Source organism: Desmodus rotundus, chromosome 5 (assembly GCF_022682495.2).
Source record: "Desmodus rotundus isolate HL8 chromosome 5, HLdesRot8A.1, whole genome shotgun sequence".
Lineage (NCBI taxonomy): Eukaryota > Metazoa > Chordata > Mammalia > Chiroptera > Phyllostomidae > Desmodus > Desmodus rotundus.
Window position 1 is genome coordinate 116,721,014 of NC_071391.1, and position 16,307 is coordinate 116,737,320.

At 41.8% G+C, this 16,307-nt stretch overlaps 1 protein-coding gene across 3 annotated transcripts; it reads left to right on the forward strand.

The window, feature by feature from the left end:
* The first annotated feature begins 126 nt into the window (after positions 1 to 126).
* DUSP11 (dual specificity phosphatase 11) lies at positions 127 to 15,640 on the forward strand. 3 transcript variants are annotated; one of them, XM_024558539.3, is made up of 9 exons: positions 127 to 355; positions 1,769 to 1,844; positions 3,735 to 3,866; positions 7,252 to 7,375; positions 10,817 to 10,877; positions 12,592 to 12,638; positions 12,891 to 12,978; positions 13,180 to 13,365; positions 15,160 to 15,640. In XM_024558539.3, exons 1-9 carry the CDS (start codon positions 255 to 257, stop codon positions 15,362 to 15,364), a joined length of 1,020 nt encoding a protein of 339 aa, XP_024414307.2. In that variant the 5' UTR covers positions 127 to 254; the 3' UTR covers positions 15,365 to 15,640. The 3 variants fall into 3 exon arrangements, with proteins under 3 accessions (XP_024414307.2, XP_024414308.2, XP_045049763.2); XM_024558540.3 differs by having other exon boundaries at positions 12,906 to 12,978; XM_045193828.2 differs by lacking the exon at positions 3,735 to 3,866.
* Positions 15,641 to 16,307: the final 667 nt, after the last annotated feature.

A 16,307-nucleotide genomic window follows, 5' to 3' on the forward strand; every position in this document is an offset into this window, starting at 1 on the left:
GGCCGGCGGCTAAGGAGGGCACCGTGCCCACCGAAGTCCTGTTGGCTCATCAAGTTTTCAGCCAGGCAGCGTGGTGACCTCATCACAAAAAGGGCGGTGGCGCGTGCGCACTAGCAAGGAGGCGGTGTAAGGGGTGGAGCTGAGTAGGTTGCTGTTTAGAAGCTTCCGGTGGAGGTTAGTGTTTTGGCCCCGATCGCTTAGGACTGGCGACTTTGGCGCTCTTGGCGCTGGCTCAGCGGTATCTTGGGGCCCACATGAGCCAATGGCATCGTGCCCGCGGCGGCTGGGGCCCGGGACGCGTGTTTTCTGGACGTCCCAAGGCCAAGAAGAAGGGCGGAAACCACATCCCCGAAAGGTAATAAGCCTTCGCCCCTAGGCGTGGCTCTTCCTGTGCACAGCTCCTGGGTCTCTGCTTCGCCTCTCGTGGTGTCTGCCAGTCCCTGTGGTCGCCGCGCGCTCGGGGGCTCCGATCCTCTCGCTGCCCCGCCCACGGTAGCTGACAGCCACAGTCTGTGCTGTTCTGATTTCTCCCGTCCTTTTCAGAGCGAGGCTCTGGCCATCGCTTCTCGGGTAAATGGGGAGGGACTGCTTTCTTACATGGGACTGTCAGTGTTGGGGTTATCTATCATTCATTACGAAAATAGAATCCCCCTTAATTCCAGAAGCTGTGTTCTTGTGGCACAGAAAATATGAGTAACAAATACGAAGTTTGAGTGAAAACACGCACCAGTGCCGCTGAACTTCCAATCGAAAACGTTGGTGTATTTTGTTAACAGATCACAACGGGCATACTGTGGAGCTTCCAAGCAGGTCTCAGTTGAAAGAGCTTTTTCTATAGGTTGAAACTTTGCTCATTTGTGCAGTGAACGCTTCTTTATTCCTTGAGACCTTCCTTTTATCCACATAGTATCTCATTACGTCCCTTTCATTTCATCTCCTGCAAATAGTTGGAGTCCTTCAGCCTCTCTCGGTCAGCATCCTAGGCCAGAGCCTGCCTGATCCGTGGCAGTTCGGTCCTAACTAGTGTATCCCTATCTATCTACTCTTGTTTCCTTCTAATCCATTCTGCACACAGAAATCTTTTTTAACAGGTAAATTGGAACATTGGTCATAAACATCACTCAAAAATATTGTTTCAAGAATAAACACAAAGTCTTTACCACGGCCTTTAAGATTCTGTACTTAGAATCCAGAATCCAGTCTAGAATCCAGTCTGCTGCTTCAGCCCCAGCTTGCGCCACTTTTACCCTCGCTTCCTGTGCTTAGATATACCGAATTAACCCTGGTTCATTCCAGTCGTCTGACAGAAGTCAGCTCATGTATTACTTTTCACTCTGACTCCTGGCATTAGGTGATGTTCAGAGTCCCTTTTTCTATCAGGTTTCCTTTAAAGTTCCCTACTGACCTGATTTGCTGGCATCAATTGTATGAAGACCGAAAATAAAGTGTGAAGTGAAAGAGATTGAGTTTAAACTATTTCAGTCAATATGTATATATTAATGGCACCTTAGTATTCAGAACCAGGCTAGATTTAATCAGGGATACAGAAGTTCTGGACACCTCTGGTCTTAGGTATGCCTCATGTGTTCAGGGCTGTGCACTGTTACCTGGTATCTGTTCTCAAGATGGGGAAGCAGGAAGAAGGGAGTTGCATATGGGGGGGGGGGTTGAATAAGTAGAGCAGCAAAATGCGAAGCAAAGAGAAGAAGGGACCAAGGAGTCTTCGATCTGTGCCAGGGAGACAGGCTAACGAAAAATGTATTAACAGGTGGAAAGACTATCTCCCAGTTGGACAGAGGATGCCTGGGACTCGTTTCATTGCTTTCAAAGTTCCTTTGAAAAAGGTAAGCAAAAATTAATTCAGTATTCTTTCAGAAATCTGAATTTACCATGTAGAAGACTGACTCTCAGTCCTGTCATCCTCCAGTTTCTCTTTAGCACATGCTTTGTATTTCGCCCTTTACTACCATGAAATGAAATTCATTGATAAATACAACTTACTTCCATTCTTAATTTTAAAGGAAAAAATCAGTGTAATGCTCTAATTACGGGAGAGGACCCCCCCAAAACCAGTATTTCTAAAAAATTATGTATTCTTACATGTTTAAACTTCAGTCACTTTCAAATTACTCTCCACTTGGTGCAACACACCTGTCAAGACTTTTTTCCACCACTCAGAACAGTTTGGGAACTCGTCAGTTTCGATGCCTTTTAGTGCTCCTGCTGTGCTTTGTTTCACCTCTTCCACATCTGCAAAATGACTTTTCCCTTTGATGACTTTTTCCATCTGGGGGAAACAAAAAAGAAGTCCCTTGGGGTGAGATCAGGTGAATGGGGCGGGTGCAGCCCAGGGGTCAAGGTGTTCTTGGCCAGCACTGTGTGGGCAGGTGCGCTCGTAAATCACCCATCACAAAAGGGCAAACCCTCCACAGTCTTCAGAAAAAATTCACTGGAGCCAAACATAGCCTTTCACAACAATGCTGGCTGGTGAGCTGATGCAGATGGGTTCCTGGAACACCCCCCTAGTGGGGGAAGCCTGTACTACAAGGGACCCGCCCTCTAGAGATTTGGGGGAGGGCGGTTTGGGTGTCCCCCTTGTATAATGCAAGGAATAAATAGAAGAATTTATAATAAAGTAATGTGTATTTACATTTCATTACATAAAGGTTTAGGCATGACTATACTAGAAATGAAGAAGTAGTTGGTTGCATGAGTGCAAAAACCGCAAGTGCAGACTGATCTAGATGGGTTGTGTTGCCTTAATGATAGGAGTTTCCATGACAGTGAACAGCTCTTAGACTTCCAAATAAAACCACGTTCATTCTTCACTGGTTAATAAGGTGATTACTATCCTGGAGAATTCAGTGTACATTAAAACTGGAGGAAAAAAAACACCTTTGTGTTTAATTGTGAAATGGCGCTAGTTTCTAAGGCTTACATAGTTATGAACAGTTTTTTCACCTGTTTGAACATTGAGTAGGATATTGGATGGTCATTCAAGCATGAGACACATTGGTAGGACTGTTCTGATTTGACAGAATGTCTAGCATCCATGACTGCACCTGCTGGAAGCCAGGAAGCCCCTTTGCTCCCTCCTTCACAACCAAGAAAATGCCCTGGATCAGCAAGGTTAGGGTTTCAGCCTGGAAATTCTGAAAATTGTTTCTGTTTTTCTTTTTTTGAACTAAGAAAGGATCGGTGGGGAAAGCATTCGAGCGATATACAGAAAGTGAGAAGAGATTCCATGTCTCGTTAGACCGCCTGTTAAGCATGGATCAGCGTCAGTAAAAGCCTACTTCAAGTGTATTGGGAATTTATTTACTCTGTGACTCATAGGTAGGGGCTCCTCTTTCTCTTACTGTGTTAATTCTTCTGCATCTCTGGACGTAAAAATTTGGTATAAAGATAACATACGGTTCTTACGTTCATCAATACCAAGCAAGTATTTGACATACAATAAATACTTAACAAATCTTTGTTGAATGAGTAAATGGGCTCCCCACCCACATTTGCAGTTACTGTGAATTTTGTCCTATATTCCTCCTCCTTTCTATGCAGTTTTTCTAGCGGCTCCAGTTCCTATCCCATGAGCACTGAAAGTGGAATCCTGAGGTTTTACATGGGTCTCTGTGTAGCCCCTCTCCTGTCGGCATCATGGGACTTGAATACATGGATCACGTAACAAAGGATTTTAAGTACACCTTGTCTGTTTCCTATTTCATCCTCTCTGACAGAGTTTTGAAGAGAGACTTGCTCCAGAAGAACGTTTTTCCCCCTTGGATCTTTTTAACAAAATCCAAGAACAGAATGAAGAACTTGGTCTGATTATTGATTTAACATATACTCACCGCTATTATAAACCAGAGGTAAATGGAAATGTTAACTAAAAAGAACCTTCTTTCTGATAGTATAACAATTCACAGTAATTAGTAGTTATCACCTCAGGCTAGGAGGAATCCAGGCCTACTTTCATGGGTAACAGTTGAGAAGGGGAACCAAGTGGTTTCCTGAACTAAACATTTCTAATTGCTGCCTCAGAATGAAATTAAAGACATGAATTAAAGTCTAATGTTTGGCGGTAGGCTCTGTATGTGCTTAAGGAATTCTGTAAGCTTCCGTGTTCCATATTTGAAAATGAAGTAAACTTTTAGTGAGAATAGTAGTAGCCTAATAGCACCAGGAGGAATATTGAGTATGTCATTATCATTTATTTTAAGCAGTTACCTGAGCATGGGTAAGCATCACAGTAAAAGACAAGTTATTCTTCAAGATGTATGCTTTCTTTTCCTACAATTTTTCCATGTCGTACAGAAACCCATCTTTTCTGTTGGCCACGTGGCATATCAGTTGGAAAGAATTGTCCTCCTTCTGACCAGTTCAGTGGCCATGGGAAAAATAACACCTATTGTATGTTAATGCTTGTGTAGCGGTTTGCCATTTTAAAAAGTACTTTGAGCCCTGGCAGGTGTGGCTCAGTGGGCTGGGCATCGTCCCCCAAACCAAAAGGTCACTGGTTGGATTCCTGGTTGGGGCACCTGCCTGGGTTGTGGGCCAGGTCCACAGTTGGGGGCATAAGAGAGGCAACCAATTGATGTTTCTCTCACACGTGGGTATTTCTTTCCCTTCTCTTTCTCACTCCCTCCCTCCCCACTTTTCTCAAAATAAATAAATAATGTCTTTTAAAAAATAAATAGAAAAGTACTTTCACGTACCTTAGTTAATCTGCACAACAAGTTTTAGCTGATGAAGTAGTCATAGTACTGATATCTCCTATTGAGTGCTTACTCTTCACTAAGCTCAGAGAATAAATGATCACAATTAGGAATTTTACAGATGATGAAACAGGTTCAGAATAGGAATAAAGAAAAGGAACTCAGTTGCCTCTCTTTTTGATTGTAAAATAAACACAAATAATATCATTTTAACCATTCACAAGTTTCCAATTCAGTAGCATTACAGACATTCACAACATGTGAAGGCATCACCCCTGCCTATAATCAGAACTTCATCATCCTCAACAGAAGCACTGAACCACTAACCAACAACAACTTTATTTCCCTCCCCTCAGCCCCTAGCAACCTCTTGTTTTCTGTCTCTATGCATGTGCCTATTCTAGGTACCTCATGTAAGTGTTCATACATTTGTCCTGTGTCTGGGTTATTTCCCTAAACACAGTGTTTTCAAGGCTCATCCCTGCTGTAGCATGTAACAAAATGGTATTCCTTTTCGTGGGTGCATAATCCACGTGTATAAATACCGTGTTTTCTCTCTTCATCTGTTATGGCCACTTGGACTGTTTCCTTCCTTGGCTCTTGTGAATCATGGTGCTGTGAACACGGGTGTACAAATACTTGTTCCAAATTCCCTGCATTCGGGTCTTTGGATGCGTAGGAGGGAGTGGAGTTGTTAGGTCGTGTGGCAGTTCCGTGTTTAACCTTTGAGAGACTGCCAGACTGTTTTCCACAGTGTCCTCTTGTTCTTACGCCGTTATCATGAGCTTTAAATTCACACAGAAGACGACATAATACTGTGGGTGTTTGTTGTCCACCCGTAAACTCATCCAGCTTTGGTATTCTTTAACCGGTACCAGCTTTCATCTACACTTCGACCTGTTTCAACTCATTCCAGGTTATTTTGAAGTAGATTCCAGATACCATTTTACCTGTCCATTTTCGGCGTGTATATTTAAAATATGGGACCTTATTCCTTAATATGACTTTTTAATATTAAATATGCAGTCAGCGTGCAGATTTGTAGTTGTCTTTGACTCTCACAAAGAGAAACCTTTGTAAGACTTTGAATTAGACCAGATAAGGTCCACACTGTGTTGGATTGTTACGGTCTGAAGTCTTTAATCTCTAGTTTCTCCCACCATGTCTCTTTCATTTTCTTTTATTTCCCCCCTTCAATTTTAATTTTTAAGAAACTATGTGGTTTGTCCCATGTAATTTTGATGATTGCGCCCCCATGCGTTGTAACCATATTCCTTGTATTTAAATTGGTAATTGACCCAGCGGCTACGTCTGATTCAGGCTTGGGGTTTTGTTTTTGTTTTTTCAAGACACTTTCATAGGTTATGAGTGTTCTGCCACGGAGTCATGTAAGTGATGGCCTCTGTCTGCAGTGTTCGCAGCCTCTGATGATTGATACCTACGTCCAGAATTATTTTGGGGCTTCAAAAATGGTGAACTCTACTGCTCTTTTTTCATTTATTAGCTGGGTGTATTTCTTTCTTTTCTTTTTTTTTAAGGTTTTATTTATTTTTAGAGGGAAGGGAGGGAGAAAGAGAGGGAGAACAACATCAATGTGTGGTTATCTCTCATGCGCCCCCTACTGGGGACCTGGCCCACAACCCAAGCGTGTGCCCTGACTGGTAATCAAACCAGTAACCCCTTGCTTCGCAGACCCATACTCAGTCCCCTGATCTACACCAACCAGGGCACATTAGTTGGGTATATTTCTATGAAAAGAAGCTCATCAGCTATTTGGTTGCCCAGCTGTAGAGGCATGATCCTTTCCTTTCATTTAACAGTTTCCAAAATAAAGAGTTGATTCACTAAATCCTCCAGTGATGACCAGTTCGATTGTACTTTATTTATTTATTTTTGTATCATCAGGGACTTCATTGCAGTTACTATTCTCATTGAGGCACAAATCGAGGTCTTGTCCTAGGCCAGTTGGAGCTTCTCCATTTGGCTCCTGAGTCCTGTTGACATGACGTGACCTAGTTGTTCCTGTACTTCTTCAGGGGTAACAATTAGGAAATGTGTCTGTATGTTTGTTTTTCATATAAATACATCATAGGTTCATACTGACACTTTTCTATTGAATCCAGAACTACAGGATTTTTATCTAACTTGTTCTGGCTATTGTCAATATCTACCCTCTCCCACCCCAAGAGTACCAGCTCTCAAGAGTGCCTGAAATTTGCTCATTCTAAGTTCTTCTGACTCTGATGCCCTTGAAATGTAAAATATTAGGTGGAATTGTTCATGCAGTTTTGGGTTCTATATGCATTCACTTACATGAATTTTGCTTTCAGTTTTGTGTACCTACTGACCATCCATTCTGCGGATTTAATGCAAATCCAGTGATACTTCTTGGTTGAAGCAGCTTTGGAAAAAAAGGCCTTTTTATCAGAATTACTGACATATTAAGTTACTTATAATCTATATTCTGACTCTTGTCATTAACGTTGAATTGTTTCCCTGCAAATGAAATAACATACATTTTCATGGTCTTGCCCTTTAGGACTTACCGGAAACTATCCCTTACCGAAAGATATACACAGTTGGGCATCAGGTGCCTGACGACAGCACTATTTTTAAATTTAAATGTGCAGTTAATGGGTTTTTGAAAGAAAACAAAGATAACGGTGAGTTGTTCCTTTTTCTTCCCTGAATGTTGTTACGCATTTTGAGTGGGGTTGGGAATTTTTAATGTTTTTAATAGTTCCTGCCTTAGTCCTCTTGTGTTTGATAAAGTGGGTATGCCAGAGGGTGGCGATAGAGTAAGGTGTTTGTCCTGTTATGGTGACAGATAAGCAGCTTTGTTTGTAATGTGAGTTTAGTGAGAAATATGAGCTGAGCCAGCTCATCTCTTTTCTAAATAGTTGAATGGGAAATTTATAATATAAAAATGCTCAGTTGTCTTATCGGTTAAGAGGTGATTGGTGGGTGGAAGAAAGAATAGAATCTCAGTGTTTTGGAATATTTGTGTTTTGGAGTGTTTTGTGTAAAAAAAGAAGAAGGAGGCACAGGTTTGAGGTGAGACAGACCCCTAGAAGCAGAAGAAAATGGAGCACACCAGTGAAGTTGCATCTTTATCGTTCGTATTTGAAACATTTCTGCTGTTTTCCACTCTGGTTATAAGTGAAGAAGGTCACCACCACCTCTTATTCTTAGTTTTCAGACAGGAAGAACTAAAGTAGGCTGGTGTTTGCTTGTTTCTGCTTTAAGATCTACTTTACTCTGTTTGAAAACAGATCTTAATAGCTTTTGCATGTAAGAGTCCGTTGCCTTTTTCTGGCATCTGGCTATCAGAAGGAACATGATGTTTGCCGCATTTTAAGACTGAGGAATCTTTTTTCTTTGAAAAGCCACACACCCGCAGGACCGAGTGCCATTTTGTTCTCTTTCTAGATTTAGCTTAAGGAATATACACTTTATTAAGGACTTCTGACATGTACATGTAAATACAAATATGAAGAAGCAGAGAGTAATGGGGGGAAAGAATAGAGACAGAGACAGGAGATGAAAGGAGCAAGAGATGGAAACAGTGGTTTTTAAGATAAAGTTTCAAGCTGTTACCCGGTCACTTAAGGTGGGCACTAGTTCTTAAATAGCTGAGCCCTGGTCACAGATCTCTCCAGTACTGTAAATCGTGAGAGGCTGGACTTTGCCTGTGACAACCACGGAGTCTACAGGCTCCTTTGTGTGGAACTACCATGCAGTGTCCTGTCCGTTCCGGGAGGGCTAAAGGGTCCACGGGGGTGTATGGGAACGTGTTTGTAAGTGTTGGTTCTGCACATGATACACCAGGTGTAGTCCGTTGCGCAGTTGACTCGACCTTGGTCTCCTGCCGGCATTATGCTGACGTCACTGTGTCTGGCAGCGCTCCTTGCCAATGCGGTCTCAGGACCTGGCTTATGATCCATTTGGCTGCCTCTGCTGCGAGTCCCTCCACAGATTCCGGGCTCACTGATGAAGAGGAGGCCCCTACACAATCCGCCCCCTAGAACAGAAAATAAATTGATTCAGTAAACACTTGACAGCCTGTTGGGTTTATTGTTAGGGTACAGGGATTTAGTGGTGAGTAGCAATCTTTGTTCATTAGAAATTCACAGTTATCTAGGAAGATAAACATGCAGGAAGAATAAGTACGGAGTTAATTATAATAAGAGAATAAATTACGTGCACTGGGAATACAGAGATGGAGGAAGGCCTTTCTGAGGAGTTAGTGTTTGAGACGGGCCGGGGGAGGAGGGTTTGGCCAGAAAGAGGGAAGGACAACTCAAGTGTTGGAAACGGTCCAGAACGCACAGGGCTTGAGTCTGTGTCGTGGAGAGGCAGGCTCCGGTGCCACTGGAGGGTAGAGTGAAAGGGCATGATTCTCATGTGCATATTCCTCAGTTACTTACATGTAACACCTTCGAAGGCGAAGACACTGATCGAGGAAGTAGGAGCAGAAGAAAGTTCTTGCCCTTATGTACCTCACATTCTGGGGGGCAGAGAGAAATAAAAAGTGAATATCCGGAATGTCAGGCGGTGACAATGCTCCACAGAATGAGAAAATAGGAAGGAGGCGAGGGCGTGTGGTGGGAGACCAGGAAAGGCCGCTCTAGGAAGGCGTCATTTAGCAGTGCCTTAATGGAGGGAGGAACCCAGCCCTTGGGGGTCTGGGGGAGACAGTGTGCTGGGCGGTATTCTGAAGCAGAGAGAAAGTAGGTATAATGTCCCTGAGGCACGACTGTCACGACATCAGCGTGTTTGAGCACTAGTGAGGAAGCCGGTGCAGCTGGAGTGGGGACAGTGAGTGAGGTCAGAGCCATAGAAAGTGGGATCGGAGAGGCCAGCATGAGGCGGGAGCGAGGTGGACCATGTAGCAGATCCTTACAGGTTCAGATCACTGTGGACTTACAGTTAGACAGATTGCTCTCCTTTTATTAAGAGTTCTAAATGCTATCTTAAGTGTTGGGGCTTTGTTCTTGTGAAATGAAGATTTTTCAGCAGGGGAACAACCCAGGCAAGTGTATATTTAAGAAAGAGCATCTTCCCCACCGAGGACGCATTGAAATAGAAGAGATGAGAAGTAGGGTGGTAGTGACCCAGGTAGGGGATGATGAGTACCCTCCTACCAGACAGCTCCTAATCACAGGCATACACTGTGCAGAGATTAATTACCATTGTTGTTTTTTACTTAGAATCTCATAGAATGTTTTTAAAAGACGGACTGAGGCATCCTGTGGCATAGTTAGAAATATCTTAGACACGATTCTCGTGTTTGTTCTGGTTTCCCACTGTGTAGCCCAGGCTTACGTCTCCAAGTCTGGCTTTTTCATAGTAAATTGCGAATGGACTTGCACAGGGCACATAGGCCTGTGATGGATGAGGAGCAACAAATGGGGGAGTGGACGTGCCTTGGGAACGCAAGAGCACTGCAGAAACTGTCCTTTTTAGTAAACTGTGCTAAAAGTGAAGGCATTCCATTTGTTTCCGTCAGAAACAAATTTCACTGGCCTTGTAGCCTGTTGTTCTTTAACTCCCTTTTGTTGTAACTGACCAGTCACTGACGAGCATGCTACACGGTCCGGCAGAAGTAACGCCTGCTTGAGTGTGTCGGTCGGGTATGTGAATGGCTCGCACGAGATGGACAGCAATTTGAACATTTCACATAAAATGTCACGTAATGTGCTTGTGTGTGATATTGTTATGTTACAGAATTACATGTTTATGATTTTGTAGTAAAAGATGTTGTAATAAAAAGGGGCATTATTTGAGCCAGACCCTGTAAATTAAGACAAAAGGATTGTTCTCAGTGGAGTTTGCTGTACGTACCTGACCAGGCCTTCCCCATGTTACACTATTGCATCTAATTGGGGACTATGCACAAGTTCCCAGAGACCATGAATTTTGACTTTATATCACATCATTCTTTACAGTATGTTACTAAAAAACCCATTTCTCCTCAGGTGTTATTTCTTTTCAGGTAGTGGTAGTGTTATGGTAACTGATACATGTTACTCTTCAGAAAAGTGTAGAACTTGTTTTTAAGGCATTTACTTCATTTATTTAACTCTCCACTCCCTGTTTCATAGACCGACTTATTGGTGTCCACTGTACCCATGGTTTAAACAGGACTGGCTACCTCATCTGCAGGTGAGTTTCCAACCCCAAGAGGCAGACCACGCCTACGTTGTTCTAAGTAGCAATATAAACTAATTGCAAAGTGTAATCAGTGCAGAAATACACGAAGCGGAAGGCGGCGTTGCCCCCACTCAGGGATTACCACCTGTGATAATTGACCGCATGGTTTTTCCGACTGTAACAGTGTAGGTATAAGTATATACATGTAATTTAATGGCATAATGTTCAGACATTCTGTGGTATAGTTTTATTTTATATTTTAAGATATGGTGGGCATCTTCCTTTGAAAGTATTTGGAGATCTCATTCCTTTAAAAGGCTGCATTTTTCCTTCCCTTACTGATGAACATAAAAATCAGAAGATTGATATTATAAAGTATTGAAATAATAAGCATTCCTCTGAGTACATCTTTGAGTATATATGCTATTGTCTGAAAGATAATTTCACTCAGGATGGAATGTCTGAATCAAAAAGTTTATGCGCTTATGCTCTCTTGTGGATGTTGCCACAGTGTACTGGTGTGTGTTTGTTTATTCAGAAAATACGTATTTAGAATGTGTTATGTGTAAGCACTGTGCTGGGTGCTAGCAAAAAGACTCGTGAGACTTTGTGAGCAGAGAGACGTGACCTGCCTTTTGTGGATCCAGCAATTTAGAGAGTAATTCCAGCAATTACTCATAATTCCAGCAATTGCTCACACACGTGCATCAAAAATTACAAGTTTGAAAAGTGCCCAGAAGGAGAGGGATGTGGTATTAAGAGAGCATATCAGTTGGGAGGACTTGACCTCATCATGGAGATTAGAGAAGGTTTTCGTGGGGAGATGTGATCTGATATCTGAAGGAAAAGTAGGTATTAACAAGATAGGGACATGGCAGTGGAGAATTCCGGGCACAAGGAACAGGACAGGCCCTATAACAGGGGAGCACATGCTGTGCTGGAGGACCTGGCTAGGGAGGCGGGGCCGTGGAGGAAGGATGGCGTTAGAATGAAACTAGATCATGGAGGCCCGTGTCGAAGGTTTTAAGTTTTAACTTAAGAGCAATAGAAAACCACTTAACTCTTCTCATTGAGGGTGAGTTAATGTGGACCATAAGCAGTTTGCACTGCAGGGGCACAGAGAGGAAGCAAGTAGACAGGGTAGGCTTTTGTAGGAGTCAGGGCATGATGGTGGCTTGGTCCAGGCTGTGCAGGTCATTTCGGTGGGAAGATGTGGACCTACTCCAGAAGTCTGTGCGTGGTGTCACTGCCGGGGGTGGTGCTGGGACAGAAAGGAGGGTGGGGACGAAGTGGCGGGCGGCGATGGAGAATGCGGAGTTTCTTGCCCATGAAGTTGGTAATAATATTTTTTAGATATGATAGCAATATTTTCCCCAGCTTGTCTTTTGCTATTTGTTGATTTCTGATAAATACTCTTGTCATATTTTGATTAAAAAATTACTTGTATTTTATCATTATCTTTTTAACCCCTGGCTAGTTGGTTCTGTGTTTTCTACTCTTTTATTAAATAAATTGTTGTATTAATGTAAGTAATTTTATTAATTGATTTTCTAAAGTTGGCTCATCCTTGCATCCTTAGAATAAGGCTTTTCGTGATCATGGTGTGTCATTCTTTAATAATTATTGGATTAGATGTGCGATATTTCCTTAGGATGTTTATATCTATATCTGTAAGTAAAATTAGACCTTTTCTGCAACAAACTTGATTTTTATGTTGTTTTGTTAGATATTTGATTGATGTAGAAGGCATGAGGCCAGATGATGCAATTGAATGTGAGTATGAGGGTGATCACTGTTTTTCCTTTTTATAAAAGTGGAAGGTAGAAATGTGGATGAACTTTCCAAATTTTGGAAAAAGGGAAAAGTTTGTAATTCATTCATTGTGACCAAAGATAATCTTTTGCCAAAAGTTTACATAAGGAGGCATCTGGAAATACTGAGGTACAACAGCCCTAGTCAGTGGGTTTCAGCTGTGGTCTGCTTTCTCTGGAAAAGATTTGCTTTTTGTACAGCTGTTTCTGACAGTTTTCCACTCCTTAGTGTTCAATCGATGCCGGGGCCATTGCATAGAAAGACAAAACTACATCGAAGACCTTCAGAATGGTCCCATCAGGTAAGCTGCACTTTACACGTGGAGTTTGTGGTCAGGGAGATCTGGTTTTATGTCATTTAAGTTGCACATAAACATCCTTCTTGTCACTTGTTTACTTGCTCAGGGAAACCTAAACAAATAGGAATGGAGGGAGGATGGGGTTATTTTCAGTGGCCAAAATATAGACAGTAAATATCATGTGTAAAAATCATTCTCTGTAAGGGATCGGGAACCCAGTGTATCCAGATCAAGGGGTTCTGACTGCTCAGCACATACGGTGGAACCCATCCGCACCACTAATAAAGCTGTTAACCAAGGACCTAGGAATAACAGGCGTTGGACCCAAGGTTACCCAACACGTTCTTGGCATTTCCAAACCCAGGCCCCAGATGTGCATCAGTCAATAAGGTAACTCTGCTTTCCCTCTTTTCTAGAATTGAAAGAGAAGTGAATAGTGTTATAAAGTAGTGTCAACACGTTATGATAATGGTGAGGAATTGACATTTTCTGGCTTGTCAGTGCCAAATGCAAGGTATCATTTCTTCATATTTTGCCCTTAGGGCTGGAAAATCAGGTGTAGGATGGGAAATATATGACTTTTTAGAGGCAACTAGGAAAGGGACTTAGAAAGTTTCATTGTTTGTAAACTTAGTTTCAGCCAGCAATTTGATATGACTACCAAAAACAAGCTTGCATTCTTTGGCTACGTTCAAAGTGATATAGTTTTCAGAATAAGGAATGTTGTCGTTTAAAGAGTAGGTACAAATTATAGGGGAAATAGTAAAAATTCCAGTAGAGGAATTTGCAAAGGATTTGAACATATAAATCAAAAAAGAATTTTTACTTGGGCAATGGAAAAACCCTCAGTACACTTAAAATAGCAAGGTTCTATGTTTTACCTGTTAATTTAGCAACAGTTCTGATAAAGCAGTCCCGCGGGGTGCTTGTCAGGCTGGACCTGGACTTGCATCCTGGTTCTGCCCTTCACTTGCTGTATGATCACGGGTAAGATTTCTAAAGGTCTAATTTTTATCAATCCGATGGCAATTTTAATAAAACCTACCTCATAGGGATTGATGTGGACTATTACATGAACTATAAATGTATTTTGAGCACATTATAAATACTTTCAAAGAGACGTTAGCATTTTTAGAAGATGCAAATCTTTTTTTTAAAATGTTACTTGTGTTGCCAATGGCACTGCAAATTTGTACAGTCCTTTGCAAAGATAACTTTAATTCCCTACAAAATGTGCATACCTGTTAATTCCACAGGGAGTCTAAGGAAATACTTTAAAATGTGGAAGGAGTTATATTCATTTAGTCAGCACATTTCTAAAACCTTTCTCCTACATGTCAGACTATCTGAGTGGGTGCGGAGGGCACAGTAGCATGTGTCCGGAGATGAGAGTCCCAGCATCATTTATAGTACCGAAGAAGAAGACAGCAGGGTCCCTTGTAACAATGAGGAATGGTCAGGTGATTTATGTCTATACTGTGACATTTTACAAAGCCATCAACAGTGACAGCTCACTTAGGATAAGTAAAACTAGTCCGTTATGATTTAACAGTTTCAGAAAAAAAGGTGCTGTAGGAGAAGATCAAAAAGGAAATATTAACCAGTCTAATCAGATTAGGTAGGATTGAGAGAGGATTGAGGTTAATTTTTCTTTTCTGATTTCAATTTTTCATTTGTATGGTTATGTTAGATTTACTGATCTTGCTTTAATTCTAATTTTCCAAATTTGTTGCATATACTATTTTTAGAATTTCTATACTTCATAATTAATTTATATATATATTTATTTATAAAATGAAAGCAGCTTTATGTTTTCAGGAATAACTAGCTTGTTCTGTCTCGTGTCAGTCTGCCCGACTTGAAAAGGAAGTACCTGATTAAAATAGTGCGGGCATTTATCGCTGTGGGGAGGGAGAAAGGCTGCTGGGAACCTGCCATATGCGGAGACACTGTGGTAGGTGCTTTATCTGTACCGTCTTACTTTACCTTCACAACAACTCATGAAGACGGAAGGTGTTATTAGCTCCATTTTATAAATAACTGAGAAATCCAAAGATTTAAGTAATTTATGTGCTAAGGTCATACAGGTAGAAACCATTAGGACCAGTGTTTTTATGTATCACTTATAAAGCTTATTTTATATCTTCTTAAAACTAATAATAGTTTATTACTTTTTGGTTTAAGAAACTTTTCACAGAATCAAAGCTTTTACCAGAGACACCGTAACCCCCCTCCTGGCCCCCCTGGAGAGGACTGTTCACAAAGGAGGTTCTCTTGGAGCGCACGGCCGTGCGCCAGTCACGCCAGTCACGTCGTCCAGAACAGAAGGTGGCGGCCTGGCAGTTACTGTGGGTTTTCCTATCCAGCCTATTGTGGATGGACGGAGTGACACCCGCCTACCCTGGAAATCTGTCTGGACACCTCAGGACTGAAGACAACTGGAATGACTCTTTATGAGATTGGGTCACATGAGGTTTATAATCTATTTTTCTTCCCTTAAGTTCAAACTTAAGGAAAAATTATATTAATACTTGACTCTTTGCTGATAAATTTGCAGTATTTGAAATACTGGATGAAATAATGTGTTGTTCCAGTCTTACATTTTTTTAAAGGAAAATGTTATTTTAAAACTGAAAAAGTAATAAAGAATATCCCGTGTACCTGATTTTTAAAAATGCCGTCTTTTCTATGTATTTCCTTTTGACTAGACTTGCGATAGGAATGTGTGCGTGCAAACATTTTTAGTCGTGTTCTGTTTTGTCTTTTTCCGTTTTGGACCCAATCATTAAGGTTTCTTTTTTTCCCTAACTGTTCAAGATTTCTCTTGAAATTTACCGAGGAGACGGTCTCTTTGGAGCCTGATCACTCTTTGCAGTTAGTTGAGGTATTTTGTGAGTAGGCATTTCTTTCTTTGGCAGTCTGTTGTGGGGTTTGACCAACGTCCTTTCACCGAGTTGTCACATACGCCATCTAACACAGGAGTGGATAAACTTTTAGGGATTGATTGGCATGTGGGCAAGAGACTGATAAACCAGATGCTGGTTGATTTACCTGACAGGGTAATTGTTATCAACTGTGGAATTACTCAGAAACCTTGAAAGCTTATAGATGTAAAGGGTGCTTAATGAACAGAATAGGATACGACATTTACAGCCTGGGATATCGGCAAGACTTGTGGGCTCCATATGTTTGTGCTTCTCCTTTGAACACAACTTACGGGGGTCGCCCTCCGCTCGCGTCTCACAGTGGAGCGGCGCTCTGACTTTGGCTTTTGCTCAGTTGTCTCTTTTGCTGCTGTGCGTCTAGACCACACAGGTGGATCACTTGGGGGG

Excerpts from the sequence above, each read along its gene's own strand:
- DUSP11 (XM_024558539.3), top strand. The coding sequence starts at position 255 with ATGAGCCAATGGCATCGTGCCCGCGGCGGCTGGGGCCCGGGACGCGTG. Across the intron at positions 7,376-10,816 it reads GAAAGAAAACAAAGATAACG|ACCGACTTATTGGTGTCCAC; the intron begins GTGAGTTGTTCC and ends CCTGTTTCATAG. Across the intron at positions 12,639-12,890 it reads GCCAGATGATGCAATTGAAT|TTTTCCACTCCTTAGTGTTC; the intron begins GTGAGTATGAGG and ends TGTTTCTGACAG.